Genomic DNA, 24,733 nt, shown 5'->3' with positions numbered 1-24,733 from the left:
CGGAGATAATTTGCAGACCATAAGTGTAGAATTAGTGGAGACACCCAGTGCCATCTTGGCTTGCAGACTGAAGCAGATGTTCCGAGGGGTGCCCTGTAAGTCAACAGGCCCCCTAATAGAGGAACTAAAATCCTTGGGAATGAGTGTCAAATAGTTAGCAGATGTATGTTCAGAAGTTATTTCAAGACATTTTCTGAGAAACTGTTGGCGATTGCTCTTATTAAATTTTATTGTGGCATGCCAGATTTACAGCATGGCCCAAGCCTGGGTGCATATTTTTTTCATTAGCACTACTGTTCAGAGTTTAAAATGAAGTACAGCAGACTGACTTTCTCTCCCAGCTGCTTTTAAAGGTTTGTTTTTTGACAAAAGCAGATTTTATTTTAATTCAAGCTGAGTGACACCTTACACCAAATTGGCCAAAGCTCAAGAACAGGGACAGACTTGGTTTCCCAACTCTGCAGAATCAGAATAAGTAGCTCCCAACTTAAATCCTTCCCTAGAGTGGATAAGAAAAGTGGTTTTATGACTTTCATGTGTCTTAAATTCCCAATTGTAGATCTTATAAGAACACCACTTGGTCCTTAAAGAGTGAAAAGGCTGAATAGTTAAGCAGTTAACTATGACTAATCATAGGCAGCGGTACCAAGTTTGAATACGTTAGACCAGGCAAAGAGTTTTCCTATAGTTGTGAAGATGAGAGGCCTTGTTGCACTTTAACCTAAAACCTTTCTTTGTTTATCATTTGTTACTGTTCCATACTGCATTTCAAAGAGCAAAGACCAAGCATGGTTTAAGGGCATTTGTACATTAAAAAGAGATATTTAGTTGCTTCTGGAAAAAGATAGCAGATTAATAGAAAAACATGTTATGATTAAACAAGTTATTAATGTGAAGTGAGTAAAAAAATTTACACAGTATTTAAACTCTTACTTGTAGGACTAGTGTGAGCTTAAAGAAGATATGGCAGGCCCCAGTACGATGCCTCCAGTCAGAGGCTTGGTGGGACTCCAAGAGGTGGTTTCAAATACAAAAATAAGTACTTGGATTTCCCTTGGTGTCCCCATGGAGATTTTAAGCCATGATGCAATGTTCAAATGAAAGTGGTATTTTTATGACTTAGGCGGGTAAATATGCAATTTGAAAATATCCAGGGAAGGGTGATTTGGTCCAGAAGAATGGGACATCCAAAGTACAGTGGGTGAAACAAATCATACTTTTTTGAAGAGAGCCTTGTGCTGGACAGGATGGTCCACTATTGTAAACACAAGTTTCCCATACTTAACTCTCCTTCCTAGCAACAGGAAGACGGAAATGAGGCCATGCAGAGTGAAAGAAAAAAAAGGACCCTGAACGGCTCCAGACAATGCTTGACCCACCCTAGCATTCACCCTGTTCAGCCAGAGGACTTGCAAGAGTAAAAATAACTTCAGATGTTTCCCCTTCCTCCCTGGATATTGCCAAATCACTGAAGACTGAATTCTTGGTGCTTTAGAACAGCGGTCCCCAACCTTTTGAGCACCAGGGACCTGTACTCCTATGAGATTCTAATGCCTGATGATCTGAGGCAGAGCTGAGGCGGTGATGCTAGCGCTGGAGAGTGGCTGCAAATAGAGATGAAGTTTTGCTCTCTCGCAGCGGCCCGCGAGTTCGGGACCCCTGCTTTAGAACATTATAACAAAGCCTGGCCCCATGATGTAGCTGGCATCATTCTTATTTTTTATTATTGCTGCTAGACTGAGTTTCATGTGCCAAACCTGTTCTTGAAATTATAAAGCAGATCTGAGGAGAAAGGTGATTTTCATTTTTAATGTTTGCATAGTCCGATGATTAGCATTATATGAGGTGGGATCCAATGGAGGAGAAAAAATGAATTTCTAAACCTAAGTCATTCTTCTGACTTTCTTTGGGTGCCCTTTTTGCAGGATTTACCTCTAAGGTGCTTGCTTCGGAGTAGTGAAACTACAATGCAAAGGAATGATCTACGTACAGCATTTAAGACATAAATTTTCCTCGTTATAGTGGTGGAGGTGAACTAATGCCCAACCATAACTGTAAATAGCCAAACACTGTCCTAGAAAGCACAGTCTCAAGTTCCTCTTTTCCAAGGCTGTGAAATTAGGAGGAAAATGCTTTTCTGGAGCAGACTTTCACAACTGTGTTTATAGCTGACTCTGTGGCCATTACGAATGGAAGAATTTGAAAACTTGAGAGTAATTCTTCTAGTAAGAAAGACAGTGCTCTAGGGTTCAAATATGTTTTCTAGGAATGGGTTGCTGGAATGAGTGCAGTCAGTGGTGTTTTCTTTCAACCTCAAATTAGTCAGAAATCTAATTAATGTAAAAAGGGTAGGATTCCCAGCTGAGAAGGGCTCTTCCTGTCTGTCTGCACTTTTCCTTAGGGGACCCAGTATTGTTAAGGATTATCATGATCAGTGGTAAAAAGCAGGGAGTATCCTGCTGGGGGTTCTTTAATTAGGTCTACTCAGTCTTAACATTTTTTTCACAAGCTATTCCCTCTTTGCCATAGTAATTCATGGTGGACAGGAAGAAAGCCTTGCATATTTAGCCTGTATATTTTTATAATCTCTCACAAGAAACTGTCAGCCTTCTCTAGTATGGATACTCTTTTTTATTTTTTATAAATTCTCAGAATTTTGATGGGATAGTATTACTAATATAGAAGTAAAATTTGTCATGTAGTTTGCTTTCATTGTCACATTGATTTTTCACAGCAACAGCACAAAGTAGATATAATTATTCCTGTTTTTTGGATGAGGAATCTGAGGCTTCGGGGATTAAATACCTTGCCCAAGATCAGTCGCCATATATGGCCAAGCTAGGATTTCAGCCAGGTATGTGTGGCTGTAGGGTTCAACACATAGAGATGTATTTATCAGGAGTTGATTCCATCTAGGAAATGATATGTGGCTTTTGGCATCGTATAGAGCGTTGTAGTAACTATGCAGTTTCCTAGGGGACTTGTGCTCATAGGTAGGGAGATACAATGTTAGGGTCCAGGATTGAAAGAGTAGTGGCTTTTGTGTCCCTTATCTGGGGGCATAGTGAATGGAGACTTGAGCCTCTGTCTTTAACATGTAGACAAAGGGTTTATGATACCATTTTCTAGCCTCTGTTCACTGTGCTGAATAATAACTCTCTTCACTGAAAGTATTTTAAAATAATACATGTAAGGGAAAATTTTCTCCCAGACGTCACTGAAAACATTTGAATGGCATCTTGAAAATGCCTGCCTATTTGGAAATAATGTTCTTGGTCACCAAAAGGTAAAATATTATACCTTACTAAAGTCAAGCCAAAACATAGAGGAATCAATTCTTCTTAATCATTCATTCTTGTTTTTCATTATTGCTACTAGACTGAGTTTCACCATGGAAAGTATGCTCTTTTTTCATTCACACTTGCTTCTACTTGGTGGCCTTTTCATGTCTTCCCCCCTCCCATCCCCAGGAGAAAAATCAAAAGCTAACTGAAAGCCGAGATCAGTGAAATGGGAGTCCTGAGATGCCTTTGACACCTCCCATCCACATTTTGTTCTAGTCCCTGCCCCGCCTTTGAGTGTCCTGCGGAGAGGACTGGAGGCTGCTTCCTGACTTGTCAGAAAGGCGCCTTCCTTCTCCTTGCAGGAGTCTCTAGAGGATGTCTGTGGGACAAAAGTTTTCCACACCCCGAGGTTGTAGCATTTCTCAGGCTGCAGCACTTAGGAAATCGTAGAGGAAGAGACCTTGGAGGTGAAAAGGCGGGTGGCCCATACACTGGGCTGCACTACAGCCATATTGTGCCTTTTGTCACATTCAGGTGACAAAGTAGATAGAAGATGCTGAAATTCTGAAATCATGTTCACCTCCCAAGTCTGGAGAAATTGTTAACTCATAAAAGACAATCTCCACACAATTCTCCTTTTCAAACTGTAGAGCACAGAAAAGGGATCTTGCATAGTCTTTATGCCTTTATAGAAGTCATTTCATGGGAAATTCCAGAACCTTGCAAAGGCAGCCTGGAAAAACATTGCCTCTTCCCAGCTGAGATGCAGGGAAGTTCAGTGACCAGTCCAAAGTCATATGTGAGTCGAATGGAACTTCAGACCCCTTCCTGCCTGCATGTGTAAACAAAATGATGATAGCAACAAAATGAGGATCTTAATGTTTTTGTAGCACAAATATATCAGTTATAAAATCAGAAATGTTCCTAAACTAGATAAATGTACCTGAATCAAATTTTCACCATTAGATGGTATGTGTTGGGCAGGGGGCGGGGGCTGGGTATGACAAGCAATTTTGATGAAAATAATTCTTTAGCTCACCTAAAAGACAGTAATCCTTATTTTTTCTTATACTTTTTTTTGGCACAAAACTGAGAAAGTCTAATTGAATAGTGTTTCCTGTTTGAGATTAGACATAAGAATGGCTACAGGTGGCTAATATCGACCAATATATGCCATGTGTTTATTTTCACTGGTCTTCTATAAGGCAACTTGATTTTCCATTTGATTCTTGGTTTTCTTTTTTCTCTTTGTCAGAATGGATTTAAATGTGGGAAATAAATGGAATTCCTCACCATTTATTTTATTTCTAATTTTAAGATTTTGGAGCACTACAGTTTGCATAGTATTTTATGGGCAAAAACCGAAGACTGGGATGGGTGGCGGGGGTCTTAGTAGAGTAAGCTTTGCTAACATATGTAAAAGAAAGACCTGGTGTGCCTGCTAACCTTTAATGATGGAGATGGGTGGGGAGGGGGTTACTTTAGGTTTGTAACCTGGTATTTTGGCTTGAATGATAAATTTAAAAGGAAGTGGATTATATAATCTTAAAGCATCAGCTTCACTTACAGAAACAATGAGGCTCAGAATAATAAAGGCCTTTAAAATTATGTACTTTAGATTGTTCTCTTTTTTGAAATTGTCTTCTTAATCCATGCAATGATCATCTTTAAAGGGAATGGTATTTTAAGAGCTATATCAAATCATTTTTCTTAGCAATGCAAGGTTTGAAATGTATAAATATTAGATATAGAATACTAAAACTGTGTGTGTATATGTGTGTGGTGTATGAGTGTGTATGTAAACCTGAAGCCTTTTTTTTTTTTTAATCCCGCCCCTGATTGAAATGAAATAGAAAGACATGATGATGCAGTGTCCATTTCCTTAAGAGTTTATTTTCATTTCAGTTGGACTTCTTTGTGCTGGGTAGTAAGTGTGAATTTTTGATTAGTTGGGAGATATTTTCTGTTCCTGGAGGTAACTGGATCAGCTCAATTCTGGAGTGCCTGATAGAAGCATATTACACACAGGCTCAAATTAATACAGAGCTGTTGATTACCTTTGGGAGGGAAGAGCACATAGTTTTTGATGTGAACTATTTGTCTTTTTTTGGTGTGTGTGTTAAAAACAGTAGTTTGCAAACTCTTGAATTAAATGATCCCCAAAGGGGATTTCCATTGATTTAATTTCTGCATTGCTGGAGTTTTACCTTCTGTGTGTAATCCCAGGTATAGGCTTGCAGGACATGCCTCCCACGGTTTCCTTCTTTCAGGACAAAACCATTTATTAAGTTGTCATCACATCATTGGGGAAAATGGGTCCTTTTTCCCCTCCTTTATATTATTTCTAGGAATGTCCTTTACTAGAAAGCAACATATCTGCCTCCAAACCTCAAGCAGGAGATAAAAAAGAAAACTCCCTTCAAACTTCCAGTTCTTACGCATACTGAAAAATAGTCCAGTGATTTAAAAGTGAGAGTACTCTTCGCGAGCACTGCGGAAGTGTGCAGAAAGTGCTCCGACCTGGGAATAAGTACAGCGAGCTCTGGATCCTTAAGCCAGTTATCTAAATTCTGAACCAGCTCGCTCATTTGTAAAGAGAAAAGATGAAAAGCTCCAAAAATGCATTTCAGCACCCAAGTCACTGATTCTGCAGAAGCCAGGATGCTGCTATCACTGAAATGCAAATATGAAAGATCAGTAAGCAAAGTAAAGCTTTTCTATAGGCTGGTGTTTTCCTCCTGTGCAGATTAATTTTAGTTTGAGGGCTATAGGCTCACACATAAGCTAAATTTTAGGGTTTTCAGTTCTCTATAATATGAACATAGGCTTCATGAGACAAATCAAGAAATTTATCTGTTAGAAAGCAGATTAGATATTTTAGCAATAAACCAGTAAATTTACAAAATCGGGACTCAAAACAGTTAACTATTGATCTAGTTTTTTGAGGGAATGAGAATGTCTCCATGTGATTGATGATAAATCTGGAAAATTAACAGTCGATATGGAACCTATTCTAAAAGTTGTCTTAGTGAGAAGGGAAACTGGCTACGAAGGAAAGAAATCACAAGGATCTGCAAAGCGTACAGCAATCCCAGGTTCTACAGATGAGAAAACAGATCCAGAGAGATTATTTTTTTAAAGCTACTTAACTGAACAATGGATTCTTTCCTGGACCAGTTTTCCTGACATGTTACAGGTAATACTTTGCCCCTTTTCTGGGATGGATTATTAGGAGTTTGGGACACTCAGATGCAAAGAGCTATTTTATATCTGAGGAAATAGTGCTGGTTGCTCATCTGGTAACCAGGCAAAAGATGTGCTTATATCTGCTCTATGGGGTAACCTACTTTCCATTTCATGCCTCCCCTTCCTTTACAGTAAATACTGACTGCTTGCCATTCATTCACAAACACCTGTGCTTCCCCCATCTCTCCACTTACCTTACTCTGTCTCCTTTACTCCAAATCTGCTCTCCTGCCATCTAATCTCCATTGGAGATCATAACCCCTCCTTAAATAAAGGTGGAGCATAAACATGTGCTCAAGCAGCCCCCTCCCACCTCTGAATTCATGTGTGTCTTTCCTGTGGCACATCACATTCTCTTCCTTTTCTTTCCTTTCCTGCCTCTCTCCCTCTTTCTTTCTTTCTTCCTCTCTTTCTAAGAAAAAGCTATGAGTGGAATAATGCATTTCAAATTGGTTGCTTTGATAGGTAACAAATGTTACAATTTGAAAATAGAATAAAAAAAGTAAGGCTGCACCACTTACTATGTTACCTGGTGAAACTTGTTTCAGTTTTATATAAGCTTATACATGTACATGTTTATTAATTTGCACACACACACACACACACACATGTACCAGGTGACAATGTAAAATGTATTTCTTATTGTGGACCCTGATCAGAAAAATGAAGACCGCCTCACTAGAACAAAAATAGAATTGTGGCATATTTATTTATGTAATATTTACTTATCGAGCAACTAATATGTTCCCCACACTGCCGTCGTTAGGACTTTGCTTTTTCCTGTGAAGTAGGGACTCATTAATGCTGCCTGTACAGGGTCACTTGGGACTTAAATAAACACATGGACCTTAGAATAGCCCTTAGGAAACCAATTCATCCTAAAGAGATCATCAGATACTGTGTACTCATTTGTGAATTACCTTTCCATGTGGCTTCCTGCTTCACGTCCGGAACCCGTATGATTGTCCCTGATCATAGCTGGCAGCACACTTAGTAGATGTTCAGTAAATAAATATTGAGCAAAGGGGAAAACGAAGGATAATTGGCTGCACTTAAATGTATGACTATACTAGAATATACCCGAAGGTGAATTTGAGTCAGCTACTGTTAGGCCAAGTGGTTCCAGAAAACAAATTAGTATCGACAGGCCCTTCAGAAGCTTCCTAGCTGGGTTTATTTCAGAATATGCACAGCACATGTTAGAATTTTTTAAGACACTTGAGAATGCTGCTAGTTGCCAGTCAAAACCTTTGTTGTGATTAAAAAACATCAGGATTTAATAAATATTAAGATGTACATACTATACTATCTGACTTGTCCCAGTTAGAATTCATTTTTCATAGGTAATTCCTAATAATCAGTCTCTGGCAGTTGTGTGTATTTAACATTGACTTTTATTAATTGCAAAGAGAAAGAGATTCAAGTCATAGTTCTTCATTTGAATTAGTCCTCCAATTCCTTAGATTTGTATTTAAGGGATAAATTCCAGGTAGCATTTGCCTTGAGTCCTGATTTTGGTAGCATGTTAAAGAAGGCGGGAAGAATACCCACTGTGTAGACAGAGCAAACAGAAGGTGGAAGTAGTCACATCCTGCTTCCACCCAATTACTGTTGCTCAACGGGCTAAGAGCAGCGAGTTCAGCAGAGTGATGACGGGGTTGGGGAATTTCTGTCTCATTTACTGTTGAGGGGTAAGAGGAAGATAGGGTCATCTCATTATGCCAGGAAATGTGCAAATATGGCCCAATAGTTCCCAGCCATACACGAAAGGGTCTCCTGGACCTCATTCACTTAATACAACTAACCACTAAAGCTGTTTCCAATAAAAATTTCCTGTTTCCTCCTTAATACATTTGTCTGTTGTTTGCTTAGAGAAAATGCAAGTATAAAAGTATCATTGTATTTCCATTGTATTTTTAGTTTCTGATGGCATTTTTTGCCCAGTGGGGAATGTTTTTTAAAAATTGTCATATTGAAAAATAAAAAATTTAAAATCATTTAAGAATTGTCCTCATAATTTTCACATCACCATTCACATACACTGAAGAGGTCATATGCCGATTGCCAGTTAGAGGCCTCCAAAAATCAAGAATGCCCAAGTGACTGAAGTAGTGAAACATACACATGGTTTTCTTTAATATTTTTACTGTTGGTCATTGTTGTGTATTTTTTAAGGATAGAACCTATCCTGCTCATTTCTGAGTCTTAGTTGTCTCTCACTGTGGCATTTGAATGTAAAAAAAAAACAAAAAAAAACCTTATTTTTAAGGAGTGATTATTTCTCCGCTTGTTTCTTCATTCGTATATCTTGGGGATGATATTAGTAATCCACGTGTTAGGATCCGTATGAGGAGTAAAGAATGAATATGTGTTAAGTACTTAGTTCCGTCACATAATAAGCACTCAATAAAAGTTAGCCATTGATAAAATTGTGGGGAGGCATCTGGAAAGACTACCCAAAGGAGGCAGCATTTGTGCTAGGCTTTGAGGGATGAGTGAAATATGACATTGAGAGGATAGGAGAGCATTTCAGGCCAGGGAAGTCACTGTGATATGTGGGGAGGTGAGCACTAAGTTTACTTTGGCTGGTATATAGAGGAAGTACAGGGAGCTAAAAAATTAAGTTGGATGCCATGTGGAGAGCCTTGAAAACCATGTGGAGGTGTTTAGACTTGATTTTCCAATCAATAGATAGGGCTCTAGTGAAGTTTGTGAGGGAGAGAGAAGATCAAAACTGTAACAGGAAGTTTGATGAACCAGGGTTGGATGGATTCTCTGAGAGAGGGAAGAATTAGAGACCTGGAGTTGCAGTTAGGAGATGAGAGTGAAAGTAGTGGCTTAGATCAGAGGGGTGAAACTTGGAAGGGTATTCCCACTCTGACTTGGGTGTAGTTGCAGTTAGGAGATGAGAGTGAAAGTAGTGGCTTACTTGGGTGTAAATGTTGGTTCATTTCATATTAAATAAACTGAAAAAATAGATTTTTTAAAAAATCAGTACTTGTTACCATTTTCTCTTGGTAGTAATTGGAAAGGGGTAGGAATGAAGTCAACAACTTCCATTTATTTAAAAAATCAACAATTTTTTACAATTTTGACTTCTGATTCTGGTTTCTATAGAAACAGCAGGTCAAGTTCTCATTTGTTATACAGCCTAAGTTTTCATGAGTCGGCATTTTTAGATGTAAGATAGATATAGGCTTGTCTATTCCTCTCGGTTTTATATCTAAAAGAATGACAGATTCTCATCTATTTTAGTGTAAGGAAAGGAAGGAAGAAAGTACCTTGAAGGTACTGCTTTTTAGCCAATTAAATTGTCTGCTAGAGAAGCAAACCTTCACCTTTTCACATCATTTTTTTCTATCCAAGTGGCCCTAAGAGGATTGAGTTTTTTAGATCAATTTTTGGCCTTTTGGGGGCATTTCATTTTCTTAGTGGTGGAAAATGAATAAGAGAGTGACAAGACAGCAGTAGGCTTTTATGAGTTCCTGAAATAACAGCAGGACCTTAAATGAGTAATATATGTGACAACACTTTGTAATTTGTAAAGTACTACATAAATAAATGTCAAGCTTTTTTAGATAAATAATAACCTTATATATCTTTCGTGCCTCTTGGCATAAAGCCATTTTAATAAGAAAATCAAGAACATGCTCAAATAGGTGGCAATATTGGCTGATGAATTGTGTCTAATTAAGGCTTGTGTGTGTGTGTGTGTGTGTGCGCGCGCGTGTGTGTGCGCGCGTGTGTGCGTGCACGCCGCTGACTTGGTGTTATGTCTGAACATAATCAAAGAAGAATAGACATTGAGAATTTCTTGTTATTCACCATTTGTCAAGTAAAACATTAAGAGAACAGGAACATTTACTTTTTTAACTATCTATTGTTAAGTGTCTGATGATCTGTTCAACAGAAATAACCACTAAATAGTCAAAAGAAGTGACTTATTTAAAATATTTTTAAAAAACAAACGCAGCGTTTTTCCTTTCCATATATATATATACATATATACATATACATATATATATAAACAGGGGCCACAGAGACAGAGAAAAAGTAGTTTCCTCATTCTTTAAAACAAAATGTTGAGCTTTATATATGTTTCTAGCAATATAGTCTTCTAGAAAATATCTATTCTTTGATTTTATTTAAACATCCTTAATTTCCTTATGAGACAAAGTATGGATATAAGATTCATGGAAGTAAACTTTGCCATGTCTTTCTTTCCACTCTACTGCCATAATTGTTTTTAGTTTGGTTATTGACTCATCAGAACATAGCAGGTTATTTTTCTCTTTGGCCTGCTCAAAAAAAGACATTTCTACCTGCATTAATGGGTGTGAGTGTTCATAATTACCTTTCTTTAAAGGTCAAGGAACTCGTGAAATAACAGGCAAAAAATACTTTGAAACCGTAAAGTTACTAGACAAAAGTAAGATATGTATACTTCTTGTAAAATGGGCTGTCTGCCTCCCATCTGACTCAGATATGCTCCATGAAGCCTTGAATCTGGAACAAATTAAGCAATGTTGAGACATTTATAAACTCAAGAACAGCCTTAGATACCTAAGTACTCTCGTGGCCTGAGGAAGGTGGGAAAAAGAATTGAAAGAATATTCTTTGTGCTGACAGACTCATGAATGTGCCCTAGATGGCCTCTGTGAGTCAGCTTTAACAGGATTGTAAATATGTGCTTGAGTGAGTTTGAACATAGTGTGTCAGTTGCTCTTAGCCTTTCTGTTTATCAATACTATCTACAAGATGTTAATCACAGGGAAATAGAAGCTTTATTAGGCATTTCAGCCTGCCAAGATCATGGGATTTATTGACTTAATGCCCTCTGGGTCACCTGATAGCCTGGGCCTCCCTAATGTAGGATGTACCTAGAGGCACAGGGTCACATGACCAGGGCCTTTCCGGGCATCCTACTGGGCAGCAGTTCTCTTCTTTTGGTCAGCTTAGTTCTCTTCCCAGGTGTCAAGATGTACTTGGTGGCCTTTTGTTATGAAAAGTAAATCAGGTTAGGTCATCCAGCCTTAAAATTAATTATTTTAAAGGAAAGATGGATAATTGTATACATTTTTAAAAGTCTAAAAATATGCACAAAATATTAAACCATTTGAATTGAATGGATTATTTTTGGCATATTCATTTTCAACAGACATCAGAGTTGTATAATGAAATCACAGTTTATTAAGGAAGAAGCATGCTGAGGTACACATGACCTAACATTTTTACCTTTCTTCTGTTCTGTTCTAGAAATAGAAGCCAAAGAAGCTTGTGATTGGCTTCGGGCAACAGGTTTCCCCCAGTACGCACAGCTTTATGAAGGTGAGCCAGAATGCCATTTATTTTTAATTAGCATAATCATATCCTTGGTTCATGATTATTATTGATTTATTATTTATTTTCAGGTATTTTATTATTTATTTACCGATTTCAGTGATTTAAAAAAAAAAAACGTAGCAAGCACCTAAGACCACCACCACCAAAAACTAAAACTAGGATCTCTATAATAACATACCCACGCGCTCTCCCATTCGGTCCCTCTGTCACCCCTCTATCTACCCAAAGTCATCATCTTAAAACCTCTTTATCATTATCATTGCATTTTCCTAAAATATATTTTATAAACTTGTTTTTCCTTTATAAAAAGGGTATTGTGCTCTATGTAATCTTGTAGGATTTAATGTTTTCACTTATTAAGATTCTTCCATACTCTGTGTCCCTTGTAGTTCATTTGCTTTGACTGCTGCCTAATACTCCATTGTGTAGTTACCACAGTTTATTCATATCTACACTCTGGTGGGCATTTTGTTTGTTTGTTTTGCTTTTATAAACTGTACTGTTAAGAACATTCTTGTTCATTCTTATACTCTTGTGGTACATGTGCAATAACTTCTCATGCATGTATACCTAGGAGTAGAATTGCCGATATTAAGAATATGTATGTTCGGTGTTATAACGCAAGTTTTTCAAATGTGCTTATACCGACTTTCGCTCCCACCAGTAGTATATAAAGATCCTGTCCATCCAGTGCTCTCAACACTTGATATTGTCAGACTTTAATTTTTGTCAGTCGAATGGCTATAAAATGATATCTTGCAGAGTTCGACTTCTGTTTCCCTAATCATTAATAATATAGTGCATGTTTCTTCATATCATATGGCCATTTGTTTTCTCTTCTGTAAAATGTGTTGCCCATTTTTCTCCAGAGTCGACTGTGCTCTTCTTAATGAATCGTAAGAGCTCTTTATTCTAAACACTAAGCTTCTGTTGGTCATATGTTGCAGATATATTTTCCTAGTTTGTAATTGGGCTTTTCATTTTTCTTTAGATTGTCATTTGATGAAAAGTATTTCTTCTGTGGGCTTCTATGGCTTTCAGTTTTTTTTAATTAAGAAAAAATGGACCTTTTTTGAAAAATCAAGATCTAGGCAGAATGTTTACTACTTCGTTTTCTCATCAGTGCCCTGAGGATCACCCAGGTGCTGAGGCCGAGGGCAAGCAGCTCTTCCAGTCTCCCTCATTCTCTGAGCCCCTGGCAGCCCAGCATTGGTAGAATGTGTCCTGCACAGAGAGAAGACTAGGCTGTCCATTTAAATGGGAGTGTTATCATACTCTGTATGAAATCATTTAAAAAGAATTACAGTTGTGAACTAGCGAACTCCATTTTATGAGTAATTTTCAAGCAAAGGTTGGGTGAATAGTGAAGCAATTCCTAAATTGAGAGTCAATTAAATGATATCCATGGCTTCTTCCAACTTGAGCATTCTTTGTTTCCTTAACTACTGAGATGATGACACTAGATGTCTCTCATTCGCTCATCCATCCATTCATCCATCCGTTTAACTAGTCAACCAGCCAGTATTAATTCCAGACCAACAAGGATGCCCAGTTCAGTGGTAGATACTACTACACATTTTATAAAAACAAAACAGTTCAAACCTCAAAGAAGACCTTTAAGGGATTGACAGAATCTCAAAAAGCAAACATAATTTCAGTTGATTTACCCTTTTCAAAAATACATCTTTTCATCAGTTAAGATGCTGAGAGATAGTCACCATGTGACAAAATCTCTGAAAGATTCAGTTGAAATGATGTCACTTAAATTTTGCAGCAAGGATGTTCAACTCTTCTTATAATAACTAGCGGTTTTCAAATGTGTCTTTAGCTCTTCTCTCCTTCTGGGATAGTAACGAGCAGACTGTTTCCTGTAACAATGGTAGTAGGCTCTCAGTTGGAGCCAGGGGTCAGTACCAACCTTCTTTAACACATGAGAAAAATTCCATGAGTCCACGTTAAGAATGGACATAATGTGTGTGCATGGAAGTGCTAGACGTGACCAGTAGGTTGCCTTGAAGAGGGATGTGGAGTTGGGTGGGGGGATACTCCCTAGAAGCTAATGGAGCAGAGACCATAGGAGTCGTTTTTATTTCCCTAGCTCACTCAGCTAAATTTATTCACTACCTAATTTACAATGTCTGGTCTTTCTTATCATAGCCCTGATTGAATATATGATTTTCCCATGAAGATGGATTCAGGATTATTTTATTATTAGACTGTGTAAAATATTTTACTGTTCATCATTTCAGAGAATATCTCCAGTTCCTTTTTCTTTTTTTTTTTTTTTTAAGATATTTGGTTAACCTCATGCTTATTGTGATGGATGATGTTGCTTATCTTTAGAGAGAATTTTTGACCTGTGAACATTTCGAGTATCTCTGTCCTTCAGTAGGACTTTGTGGGGAGGGAAACCAACATTCTATTAGATTTTCAATTCACAGCTCTACTGGAGATTGGGAGAGATAATTGCATTAGCAGTGGCAGTAACATGGCTGTCTTTTTGTTCCTTTTGTTCTCCTGTTTAGAAACTAAATTTCCTTCAATTATGTCCATTTTTGATGTTGATTTGCTGCCAAGCGGCACTTTCTTGTGATGTGTATGTTTGCTAAGACCCAATTCCAGTCTTTGTCTTACGTCTTCCCAAATCCTGAAATGCAGACTGCATTTTCACACGTTACATTTCAAGGTCCCTTCACATGTGCAAGTCTTTTGAAGCATGGGCCTGCTTTCGAGGTATATTGTTCTAGGCTATAATTTCTCCCTTTAATCCTGCCACTATGTGCAGGGTGCATAGAACACACACTCTACACACCAACCCACATACTCCTTTTCTTCTGGTTTAGCTTTATTTTGGTCCCTCGCAATTTTTACTTCCTGCCTTTAAACTCAAACTGGAAATTTAAATCCTAACCTGAAGCATTCTGAGATCTTCTTCTGTATGTCAATAACCCATCATCTTTTAAAAGCCTGTCCTTGCAAATAAGAGTCTAGGCAAATAAGAGAAAAATTATCGATTTAATTACTTCATTCTTCTCTTGCATTTAGTCCTTATCTACCCTAGAATTTAAAAAAAGAATTTTAAAGTTAATTTGAATCAGGAAAGTAATCTAAAATACAGCCTTGGGTACATTAAGTTAGGAATTGCTAAAATAACATAGTTGCTGTCTCATATACACTCAACAGGCTTATGAGCTTTGTAGTTTACATTTATAGATCTAATGTTATACTCTGGAAGTATTACAAATACATTCTTTAGTATCTCCCTCTATTATTTAATACTTAAGAGTTTTTGGTGTCTGTTTAAAATGAAATATAATGCAACAACCGTTGTACAGCTTTATAGTCAGTCTTGATTCTATTTACTAAGAGTTTACATTTACTAATAGCCCCCTCTTTTATTTCCATTATTTCCACTAAGCATTTTCCTAAGAGACTTTGCATATAATTTAATGAAGAGATATAATCCCGCAATACTAAATTTCATATATTTCTTCATAAATTTCTGGGCTATAGCTACTCCGTTGGTCTGCCTGTGCTATCATTCAGGAAACAGTGTCAGTAATCTAAAACTCCAGACTTCAGAAAAAAGATTTGACTATAACACTCATGTTAGTTTTCAATATTGTAAAAACAGAAAAAAAAGAAAAAAGGTGTTCTTAAGCGTTATCCCTAGAAAATAAATTACTAAGAATAAAGGGCTCCATACCATCCTGTAAAAACAGTATGATAAGTTAGAAACCATAAAAAATTCAGTAGCAATCATGTATTCCCTATGCAACCCAAAAACTAGAACATTATTAATTACTCACATCTACTAACAGCCGAGTCCAGTCCAGTATGCAGCATTAGCCATTTTGGAGGCCAAAAGGATTTTTTTCTTTTTTTTTTAGGTTATAAGTAATCTTGGTTTTCTGCTCTACTGACTTGTCCATTCCTGACCCACGGAGTTGCACAAGACTCTTAGGCAAGATATTATAGAAGCATTCAGTAATATATAGGAAGGCCCATTTACCCTAATAGCTGGACCGCTTAAGAGGGATGACGTGCTTTTATCTCTTGGTAATTCCAGAGCTGTTGTAAATTTCTAGTGGTTCTGCTGGTCTTCTCCTCCCTAACTTCTTCAATATACTCATCAACAAAGGATAGTGAAGGAAATTCTTACCTTGAGTTGACTCTTTTCCTCTTTTTGCTATTCAGTTCTGATAGAACTCTTCAGTATCCGAAGAGTATTGAACAATACAGATTAAGGGATTTGAAACTCTTTATAACAATCTGTTTTATAGATGGCCTTTTGTTTTAGGGAGAGTTATATAAACTCCTGAAAAGCCATATGGAAGTGCTAATATTTGTATAAAAAATAGCATATCCTGAATTCTCTTTAGCTTTTGATGTCCTACAAATGGTTAGTTTAGATTCCTTTTACCACCAGTTGTCATTGTTCTCTATTCCTTGGCCCAGTTTTCCTGGACCTCTTCCCTGATCAAATGTGAGTGAAGACACATATGAGAAAGGGGTGGGGGGAAAAGCCACATTAAAAGGGAGCATCCTTCTGGTATTCCTTTTGGCTTAAATTATAATTTATAGCAGGGGTCTATTGCCTGCTGATTTGTTTAAAGTTGGAAGAGTGTTTTGAACCACTTATCTTTGACATGAAGAGATACCTTAGTCTCCAGACCACTTTAGATCCTAAGCTCCTTTAGGACACATACAGAGTTCTCTTAAGCTGCTTTATTCTCCCATAGCACTGGGTAGGCAATGAGGTGTCCTGCATACAGTAGGTATGCAAAATTATTTTGGAGTATTTTACCCCCTTTGCTAAACTAGGCTAATTTGGCAAGAACCTAGAGTGCACAATAAACGTATTTGTGTTTCTCTATGTATTTGTCTTTTCAGATCTCCTGTTCCCCATTGATATTTCCTTGGTCAAGAGGGAGCATGATTTTTTGGACAGAGATGCCATTGAGGCATTATGCAGGTAAACGGAAATGTTTTCAGCATTTTTTTCTTTCCTTTTTTTTTAAGAACAGAGTGCTTATTATTGAGATGGTCTTTGCTCTTGTTCTAACTAATTATGCCAGTTCTTTGATTAGGGTATAATGATTTACTTCATTATAAATCATAGGTCTTTTAATTAAAATAAGTAAAATCCTGTTATTTAGTATTACCTTGAAAATAGCACTGCCCTAGGAAATACTCAAATAATACCACTACATTCGATACCATATGATTGCTGCAACACCTAACTTCAGAGGGTTCTGAAACTTGGAACAGGTTTTTAAAAAGGCAATGTAATTGACTGCACATCCCCAACCAGGGGCTAACAGAATGGAAGCTGCTGTTACATTTAATGGAAATAACACATTCAGACAAATAAATAAGGATGGGAGGATTATGGCATATTAGAGTCAGGAAGACCATTGCTTGAATTTCAGGAAAGCTTCTCTGAACCTGTTTAGCTTTTCCAGGTACAACATAGTAACAGTAAGATTAAATAAGGCTGTAAAATAACTCAACACAGCCTTTAACATACAGTGGATGGACAGTAAATGAGCATGGATATGAAATGTGAATAAAACTGTCAGACATCCTTGTTCCTTGTGCTGGTGGATCTTCAGGCTAGGTTTTAGTGAAGTGGAAGTTATAAAACACGTAGCAGACAAGAATGAGACACCGATATATCCTCTCAAACTCTTCATGACATTTTATTCATTTTAAGTTTTTCATCCTTTGTAATTTTTCTCAAAACTTAATAGCATAAATGTTGAATTCTGGAGGAAAAATCATACCCAGACAAAATTTACATGCTGATTTGATTATAAAATTAAAATTAATTTTCTTTTAACTTCAGTATTTATTTTAACTTGGAAAAACATCATAACTTTCAGTATGCATTTCCCCTTTGTAGGCAAAGAAAACAGTGGCAGTTCTGTGAAAGTACTATTTTTTGCCTTTCTTATGTAATACAATGGTTTTTTGAAGCACAACTTAAGCAGTGGTTTTAAGGAACGATAGGTGGAATGTTTAGAATGGTGTATGGAATGGACTAGTTCTTGTAATTTAAGAAAGAAAAAAAATGCCCTATCAACCCCAGAAGCACTGTCACTTTTCAATTCCAATTATAAATGACTGCTTTAAAATGTCCAGGGTTTGTGCACATTTTCTGAAAGAAACTTAATTCCAATTCCCCGTAGTATGTAATATCATAGCTATGTCCTCTGGAATGAAAAAAAAAATATCTTCTGGAATGAAAAAATGAAAAACTAGTGCAATCTAGGAGGGAAGAAGTCAGCGTCTGGAATATAAACTACTGCAGACATTTTTTAAATGTTTTAATGCTTAGCTGTGCAGCAGAACTAATTTCTTTTCAGTTCATCATAGGTGACAATGCACAGAAATGAGGCTGCTCATACAGTGTATCCTAGGAAATATTAACGCATTGCATCGCGTCATCCATTTCATACATTATAAGCCACTTAGTGAGTGGGCCCCCGAATAGCAGCAACAGCTTAGGAATTCCTGGGTCATAAAAATATCACTGCAGCATTGCAGCCCAACGGTCATGATTAGATCCTTGAATATGTATATACGTATATATATTTTTAATATCAATTGGAAATTTCATTTCCCTGCTCTGAAGAGAAGGGCATCCTCTGTACTTCATGATTTCCACTGGCTTTACGTACCATTTGAGGAGTTACCACCCTTTAAAGAGAAAAATCTGTGCTCCTAGATCTTTTGTGAAAAGCCTAAACACAACTAGACCTTGACCTGTGTTTGGACCCTGCAGTATGTTCCGATTGGGCTTCAGTTTTCTCTTGCATAGAAAAGTATGTCATAGGTTACCTGTGAGAATAAATGTGGTAATGGATGTCAAAGTGCCAGGAACAGCCATCGACTTGTTTGTAATGGTAAACCCAGGGGCTCTTGTCCATATGTTTATATAAATTGACTTTTCACGGAAAATGACTCTCCTTTTGAGAGGCCTAAACAAATGTTTGAGAAACAGTGGTAGCCATCTACAGTGTAGTGCATCTTCCTTTGAAATGCACTGCAAGTTCTGAGCTGTCAGCAGAATAGTCGGAGATACTTGTCTTACTGATTATGTGATATTCATCTCATTTGCTGCTAGCCTCATCCACATACTTTCTCAGCCCATGGAATTCAGGGACCAGCAAACCATGAAGCTATAATATGGTTTTGACATTCTGCCTTGTTGAAATATTTTGAGCACTTGGTTTTAAATATAGAGGTAATATCGTTACAGAAACTCAGTTGAACTTTTGCTTTAATAAAATGTTAAATATTTAAGTTAATATATTTTGCTTTAAATAAAACTTTTCTTTCAATTTACTTTAAATAAAGTAATTCCTACATGGTTTTCCCTTCCTGCCACCACCTCTACCCCCAACACACAGACACAACAGATGTTACAGGTGCTCCTGTGTGCATGCTAATGTTCTACTTAAAGATTTATTATAAACATTTTTATACTTATAGCATTTGCAGATCTTACAGCTCCTTTGGTCAAAAATCTGGTAGGAGCTGATCTGTTAATATAGTCTACTTCGGGCAGAAGACTTGTAGATTTCCTGCTTTCTTGGGAATGATGATACTCTCTTAAATATGAAGTATGGTAATGACTAAAGGTTATAATTAATGAACTACTTGTTTTTTGGGTTTTTTTTTGTTTTTTTTTTTTTCATTTTATTTGCTAACCGGCATTCTTATACGCACACTGGTAAGGGGTTTATTTATTCGTTTCCTTGGAGAGATTGGCTTTTGTCCCAGTCTTGCTAAATTTGCTGTATAATCCAACCCCGAAGATAAAGCCAAGTCACATTCAGTATTAATACCAGAAGAGTGACTTGCTTGTCTTGAAGCATGTGCAGACAATAATACAACCTGTGACCTACTGTTAGAATACCTCTTGTGAAATGTTCTTTGTCTCTCTGTAGCTTCTGAAAAATATTCCATATTGCTGTTTTCCTTTGGAGTTACCTCTGACTCCTGTAAACACACCAAAGAATTGCTTAAATAAGGTGATAATCGTATAATGATAAATAGATATCCGCACCATCGTCTTTGGTCTGCCTAAGCTATGTAAAGCAGCCTGCCATATAGTAGGTTTTAAATTTGTTACTATTTCTGTTCTATTAAAAGGGAAACAAGTAGTTTTTTAAAGCAATTGTACTAATTCCAAGAAAACATCTTAAAGAATTGGAACAAGTTTTTCTTCGTCAGGTCTTGGAAAATTATTTTTTTCTTTTCTCACGCTTCTTTTGTACTTCTCCCTGTTTTCATTTTGAATACGGAAGCCCAGATGCCTGCCTGCTATGTTTTTATCAGGGTGCTTGCAGCTCCCTGCAGCAAACCTCTTGAACCTTTGCTGACCCACCCTTGAGCTTCCTCCCCCTTCAGAGTAGGGTACAAGTTACCAGCAGATAAGACTGACACATTCCTATGGAGCTGAGAGCCCTGTGAGGACCCTGGGGGGTAGGAACAACCTCAGCTTCTAGACAGATGGTGTATATGACACCACTCATTTGAGGAATCATACTTAGGATATTAGCTGCTCACATATATTATCTTTTTTAACTTCTATATGAGGAAGGAATGAAGAAGATACTATCTTTTGAGTGCCGGAACCACCATATTTTAGTCTTGTGGCCTCGGACAAGATCTGTGACCTTTCTCAGGCTCCATTTCCTCATCTATAAAATGAAGCTCAATAGTAATACCTACACCGTAGGGTTGTTGTTAGAACTCAAATGACATAATAACTCAGGAGGCACGGGCACGGCACCTGACCCGGAGCAAGCCCCCGACTCATCTAGCTGGAAACATTTCACATCAGTGTTGTCTGTCTCTAAGTATGTAATGTCCCACCAGTGGGCATTTTTTGGAGTACCTAAGGGACAAATGATTCTCACAGAAACTCCAGGGAGTAACTCCTGGGCTTCAAATTTGAAAAGCCATTAGCTCGGTACTACCAACAGAAAAAGATAATGTTGACTTTTATAAAACTGGCCTCCTGGGTCTTTTTTGTTAGACTCTAATCCAGAGTTTGTGAAGTAAGCCCCGTCCCACATCCCCATAGGCCTCCATGCCTAGTAAACTTGGTTATAAACACCACTCAACCGTTAAAGCCCAAATGAAGTCAAATGGGTATTTGGTTACAGGTTTGATTAATGAAACCCAGACATAAGACTAACTGTAACCATTCCGGATTCTTCAAATCTTGAAAACATTTGAGAACTAAAACACTATGAGTATAAGTCATTTAAGTAATTGATGCCCCAGGGACCTTATATCCACTCACTTTTTCTTAGTTATTTGTTTTCTTTCCCTCCTCATCAACAGAATTTTCCTGAACATAGGTGCTCCGGGTTATCTTTGTTTATTCTATAAACAGGCTACCATGTAATCTATGAAATCAAAGGCAGTCTTATCAGCAGACAAAAATACTTTCTATCCTCCTGCATGTCAAAATTGTTAGACAAGTTGCAAGAACAGGATTAGAAACGTAAAGCCTTGAAGAGGTCACATGGTCAGTTTGAATTTGTGTAAATTAAATGCTCTTATCCTATGAAACGGAAGAATTGCAATTATAGGAAAAATTGGAAGATTGATGACACAAGACTACAGATACCTTAAAGGTTCATTTGAGGAAGACTAAGTAATGATCTTCTGGTGAAAGACGGGCTGTCATTCACACTTTTACATATCATTTATTCCTGCATATGTAAAGGGTTTCTTTCTTCAGCTATTTCACTATTTCCCAGTGAGGTTTTTGTTTGTTTGTTTGTTTGTTTTTAAGAATTTTATTTTCAATGAAACTAAGTTATTTCCCTAATACTAAATTAACTGTTTGGCAAAGAGGGGAAAAAGTATTGAAAGTTACAATATGGCTCCTGTTCCAAAGAAGAATCTGATTCAAGTGCTTATTTTTGAACTCTAGAAGATTTTGATCCTTGAAGCTTCAATATACAAGTTTTTTAGTAACCATTTGCACTATTTCTGTGACTATACCAAACATTATTCTGTACTATGCAGAAAGTTATAAAAATAATAGGATATTAAAGAGGGCTTAAGTTTCCTTTATGTATAAGAACTCAATTTTTAAATAGGCATCTAAGATTATTATTTGTTGGAGATAACTAAAAAATGTATTATTTTTAAATATGAATTTTAACGAGATAAAACACAGTGTTTATTTTACCAACAACTCTGCTGGGTTCCTTGGTGCTGTTACTGTTTCTATGAAAAGGAGACATCACTGGCTTTTATTTCTTGGCATGTATGGAGCTACCGAATGGCTCAAACTAGGAGTCATTGAGAATTGTTTGCTCCGTGAAAAATAAGAGGCACCTGACAGTTCTATACATAGCAGTGTGCCATTTTATTATATAATAGTAACATTAAATTTAAATGAAAAAACTAAGAAATATAAAGGTATTTTTAAACTCACTTTTTAAAGACGTTTCTAATATTCTTCTATTATAGATATTAATGGATTAAAAAAAATTATTAAACATGTCAGCTGTTTGGGAAAAAGTATTTATCCACCCATCAGTGATGTCCTATCTTTGTTAATGTTATTTCTTTGCTCTGTAGGCGTCTAAATACTTTAAACAAATGTGCGGTGATGAAACTGGAAATTAGTCCTCATCGGAAGAAAGTGAGTATATAAAATGTATAATAGCATGGGAGGAAAAAGTGTAGACCAGAAACTGGATTATGTATTTTATAATAGGTTTTGGTTTTCAAACTCTTACCTCCTCGTTCCCCAAACATCTACATGTTTAATGTTATAAATCAGTCAAGTTTACCAAAGACTGTGTAGCCTTGTGTAGTTATAACCAGTAGCTGCAGCCAACCAATAAATGGTGTTTTTCTCACTTTTTTTTAATTGAGATATAATTGACATAGTATATTAGTTTCATGTGTACAGCATAATGATTCAATACTTTATACATTGTGAAATGATCACCACAATAAGTCTAGTTAACATCCATCACCAAACAGTTGCAAATTGTTTTTTCTTATGGTGAGAATTTAAGATCTCCTCTCCTAGCAACTTTCAGATATGCCAATACAGTGTTATTAACTATGGTTCCATGCCATACATCACAGCCTCGGGACTTACTTGTTTTATAACTGGAAGTTTGTACCTTTTGAGCCCCTTCATTCATTTCGCCCACCCCACACCTCCCACCTCTAGCAACCACCAGTCTCTTTGTCATCTCTGAGTTTTCCTATTGTTTTTGATCTGAACAAATTATATATTTTGCCTTGTTAACTCAGTGCCTACTCCATATTAAAGGGGTGGGGCTTAAGGCATCCCACTGGATTTTCCATCGCCCCCTACAGAAATTATAATTAAAGTTCCCATAGTAAGTATGTTTCAAAGCTGCAGAGGTTCAACTGAAGGCTGGCTTTGTAGGATAGTGAACGAATAATAAGAGTTTTGAAGGGATGAAAGGAATTGGGAGAGAAGGGAGAGCAGGAAATCCCACACATTCTAGTCAAATGGTGACACATAACTGAATCGGTTGGTATTTTCTTCTATGTCTGAAATGTGAGGACCTTTTATGAGATCTTAAGAGAAGAGGTGGGTGTAGTACTAGGAGTGAGTGACACAAATTAGAGTAAACAGAAATAAGTTTGGTTCAAGAACATACTTCTGACTGCTGAGAGCACAAATTTTAATTATCCTCGAGTCCCTGACCTGCAACAAGTTGCTTTCTTGGGGGAGTTAAACCTTTTAAACAAATGAACTGGAACCTCAACACCCACTGAGCTGTGGAGAGGAGGCTACAGGTCAGCGTTTAATGCTCTCAACTTGTCCTGTGAAACTTGGGCCATATGATATTTTCCACACCAGTGGGAAAGATATGCGTCACACGGAATCTTGCCTTTTGATAGTTCACCTGAAAGCCTCAGATGCAATAGCCTGTGTTATAGCATAACCCCGAGTCCTGCCCATTCGTCAGGCATAATCAGCAAAGATGTTACTTAGTGTTTGTCAATGTCACAAGCTGTCAGGACTGGGTATTTGTGAAGCCTCTTTAAGTTGCCTGGAGCATGTCTGAGGTTGAAACTTCACAGGACACTTGTGGCATTAGTTCTAGATCCCGTGTCTGGTGGGGGAAGGAATGACAAAGAACAGGTTAGAGGATGAATAGTATTGAACTAAAGAGATGTGATGGCTTACCTTGCTTAGTGTCTCTGTTAGTCTGTTGGGAGATCTTGTGAACTTTTAGGGTAGCAAGAGACTTCAGTTACCGTTCTTCTTCGTGTTTGAAAGCTACCTTTTTAATTGCAAAAGAGAATGTAAACACACACTGTCAAGAGACAGCAAAGTTGGAAGCAGAGCAGAGGGAGTTCTACCTATTGCTGATTCCAGTTCAAAATATTTTGCATGCCTGGAATTTTCACAGATCGCAGAGGTTTTCTCTGTGGGCAGTTAAAGAATAGCCTATAGGTCCCAGGATTTACATAAAATAACTCTTATTTAGCTTGAAACACTTGGTCAGGCTTTCTCCTGTTACATTCTTTTACATACATCATTATTTCTTTTTAATAAAAAAAATAAATAAAATATACAGGGGAATTAACCCCGATGGTGAATAACTAGCATGCTCCTGGTCCCCGGGACCTCGGTGCATGTCCTGCTTCCTGCTGTTTGCCAGTCCCCAGGTCGCATAGCTTTATTCTGTCTCTGCAGAGTGAAGATTCAGACGAGGATGAGCCCTGCGCAATAAGTGGCAAATGGACTTTCCAGAGGGACAGCAAGAGGTGGTCCCGGCTTGAAGAGTTTGATGTCTTTTCTCCAAAGCAGGACCCAGTCCCTGGGTCCC

General features: G+C 37.4%; 1 protein-coding gene across 1 annotated transcript in view; it reads left to right on the top strand.

Moving 5' to 3' along the window:
• DLC1 (DLC1 Rho GTPase activating protein) overlaps positions 1 to 24,733 on the top strand; it is a 343,953-nt gene that overhangs the window by 304,600 nt on the left and 14,620 nt on the right. Inside the window, exons 6-9 of the mRNA XM_006916352.3 lie at positions 11,787 to 11,858; positions 16,767 to 16,848; positions 22,488 to 22,551; positions 24,601 to 24,731. Coding sequence (XP_006916414.1) covers positions 11,787 to 11,858; positions 16,767 to 16,848; positions 22,488 to 22,551; positions 24,601 to 24,731 — 349 coding nt within the window. The remainder of the gene's footprint in view (positions 1 to 11,786; positions 11,859 to 16,766; positions 16,849 to 22,487; positions 22,552 to 24,600; positions 24,732 to 24,733) is intronic.

The sequence above is a fragment of the Pteropus alecto genome, unplaced genomic scaffold (genome assembly GCF_000325575.1).
Source record: "Pteropus alecto unplaced genomic scaffold, ASM32557v1 scaffold24, whole genome shotgun sequence".
Taxonomy (NCBI): Eukaryota; Metazoa; Chordata; class Mammalia; order Chiroptera; family Pteropodidae; genus Pteropus; species Pteropus alecto.
The sequence above is the reverse complement of the archived record's forward strand: the minus strand, read 5'-3'. Positions and strand labels throughout refer to the sequence as shown.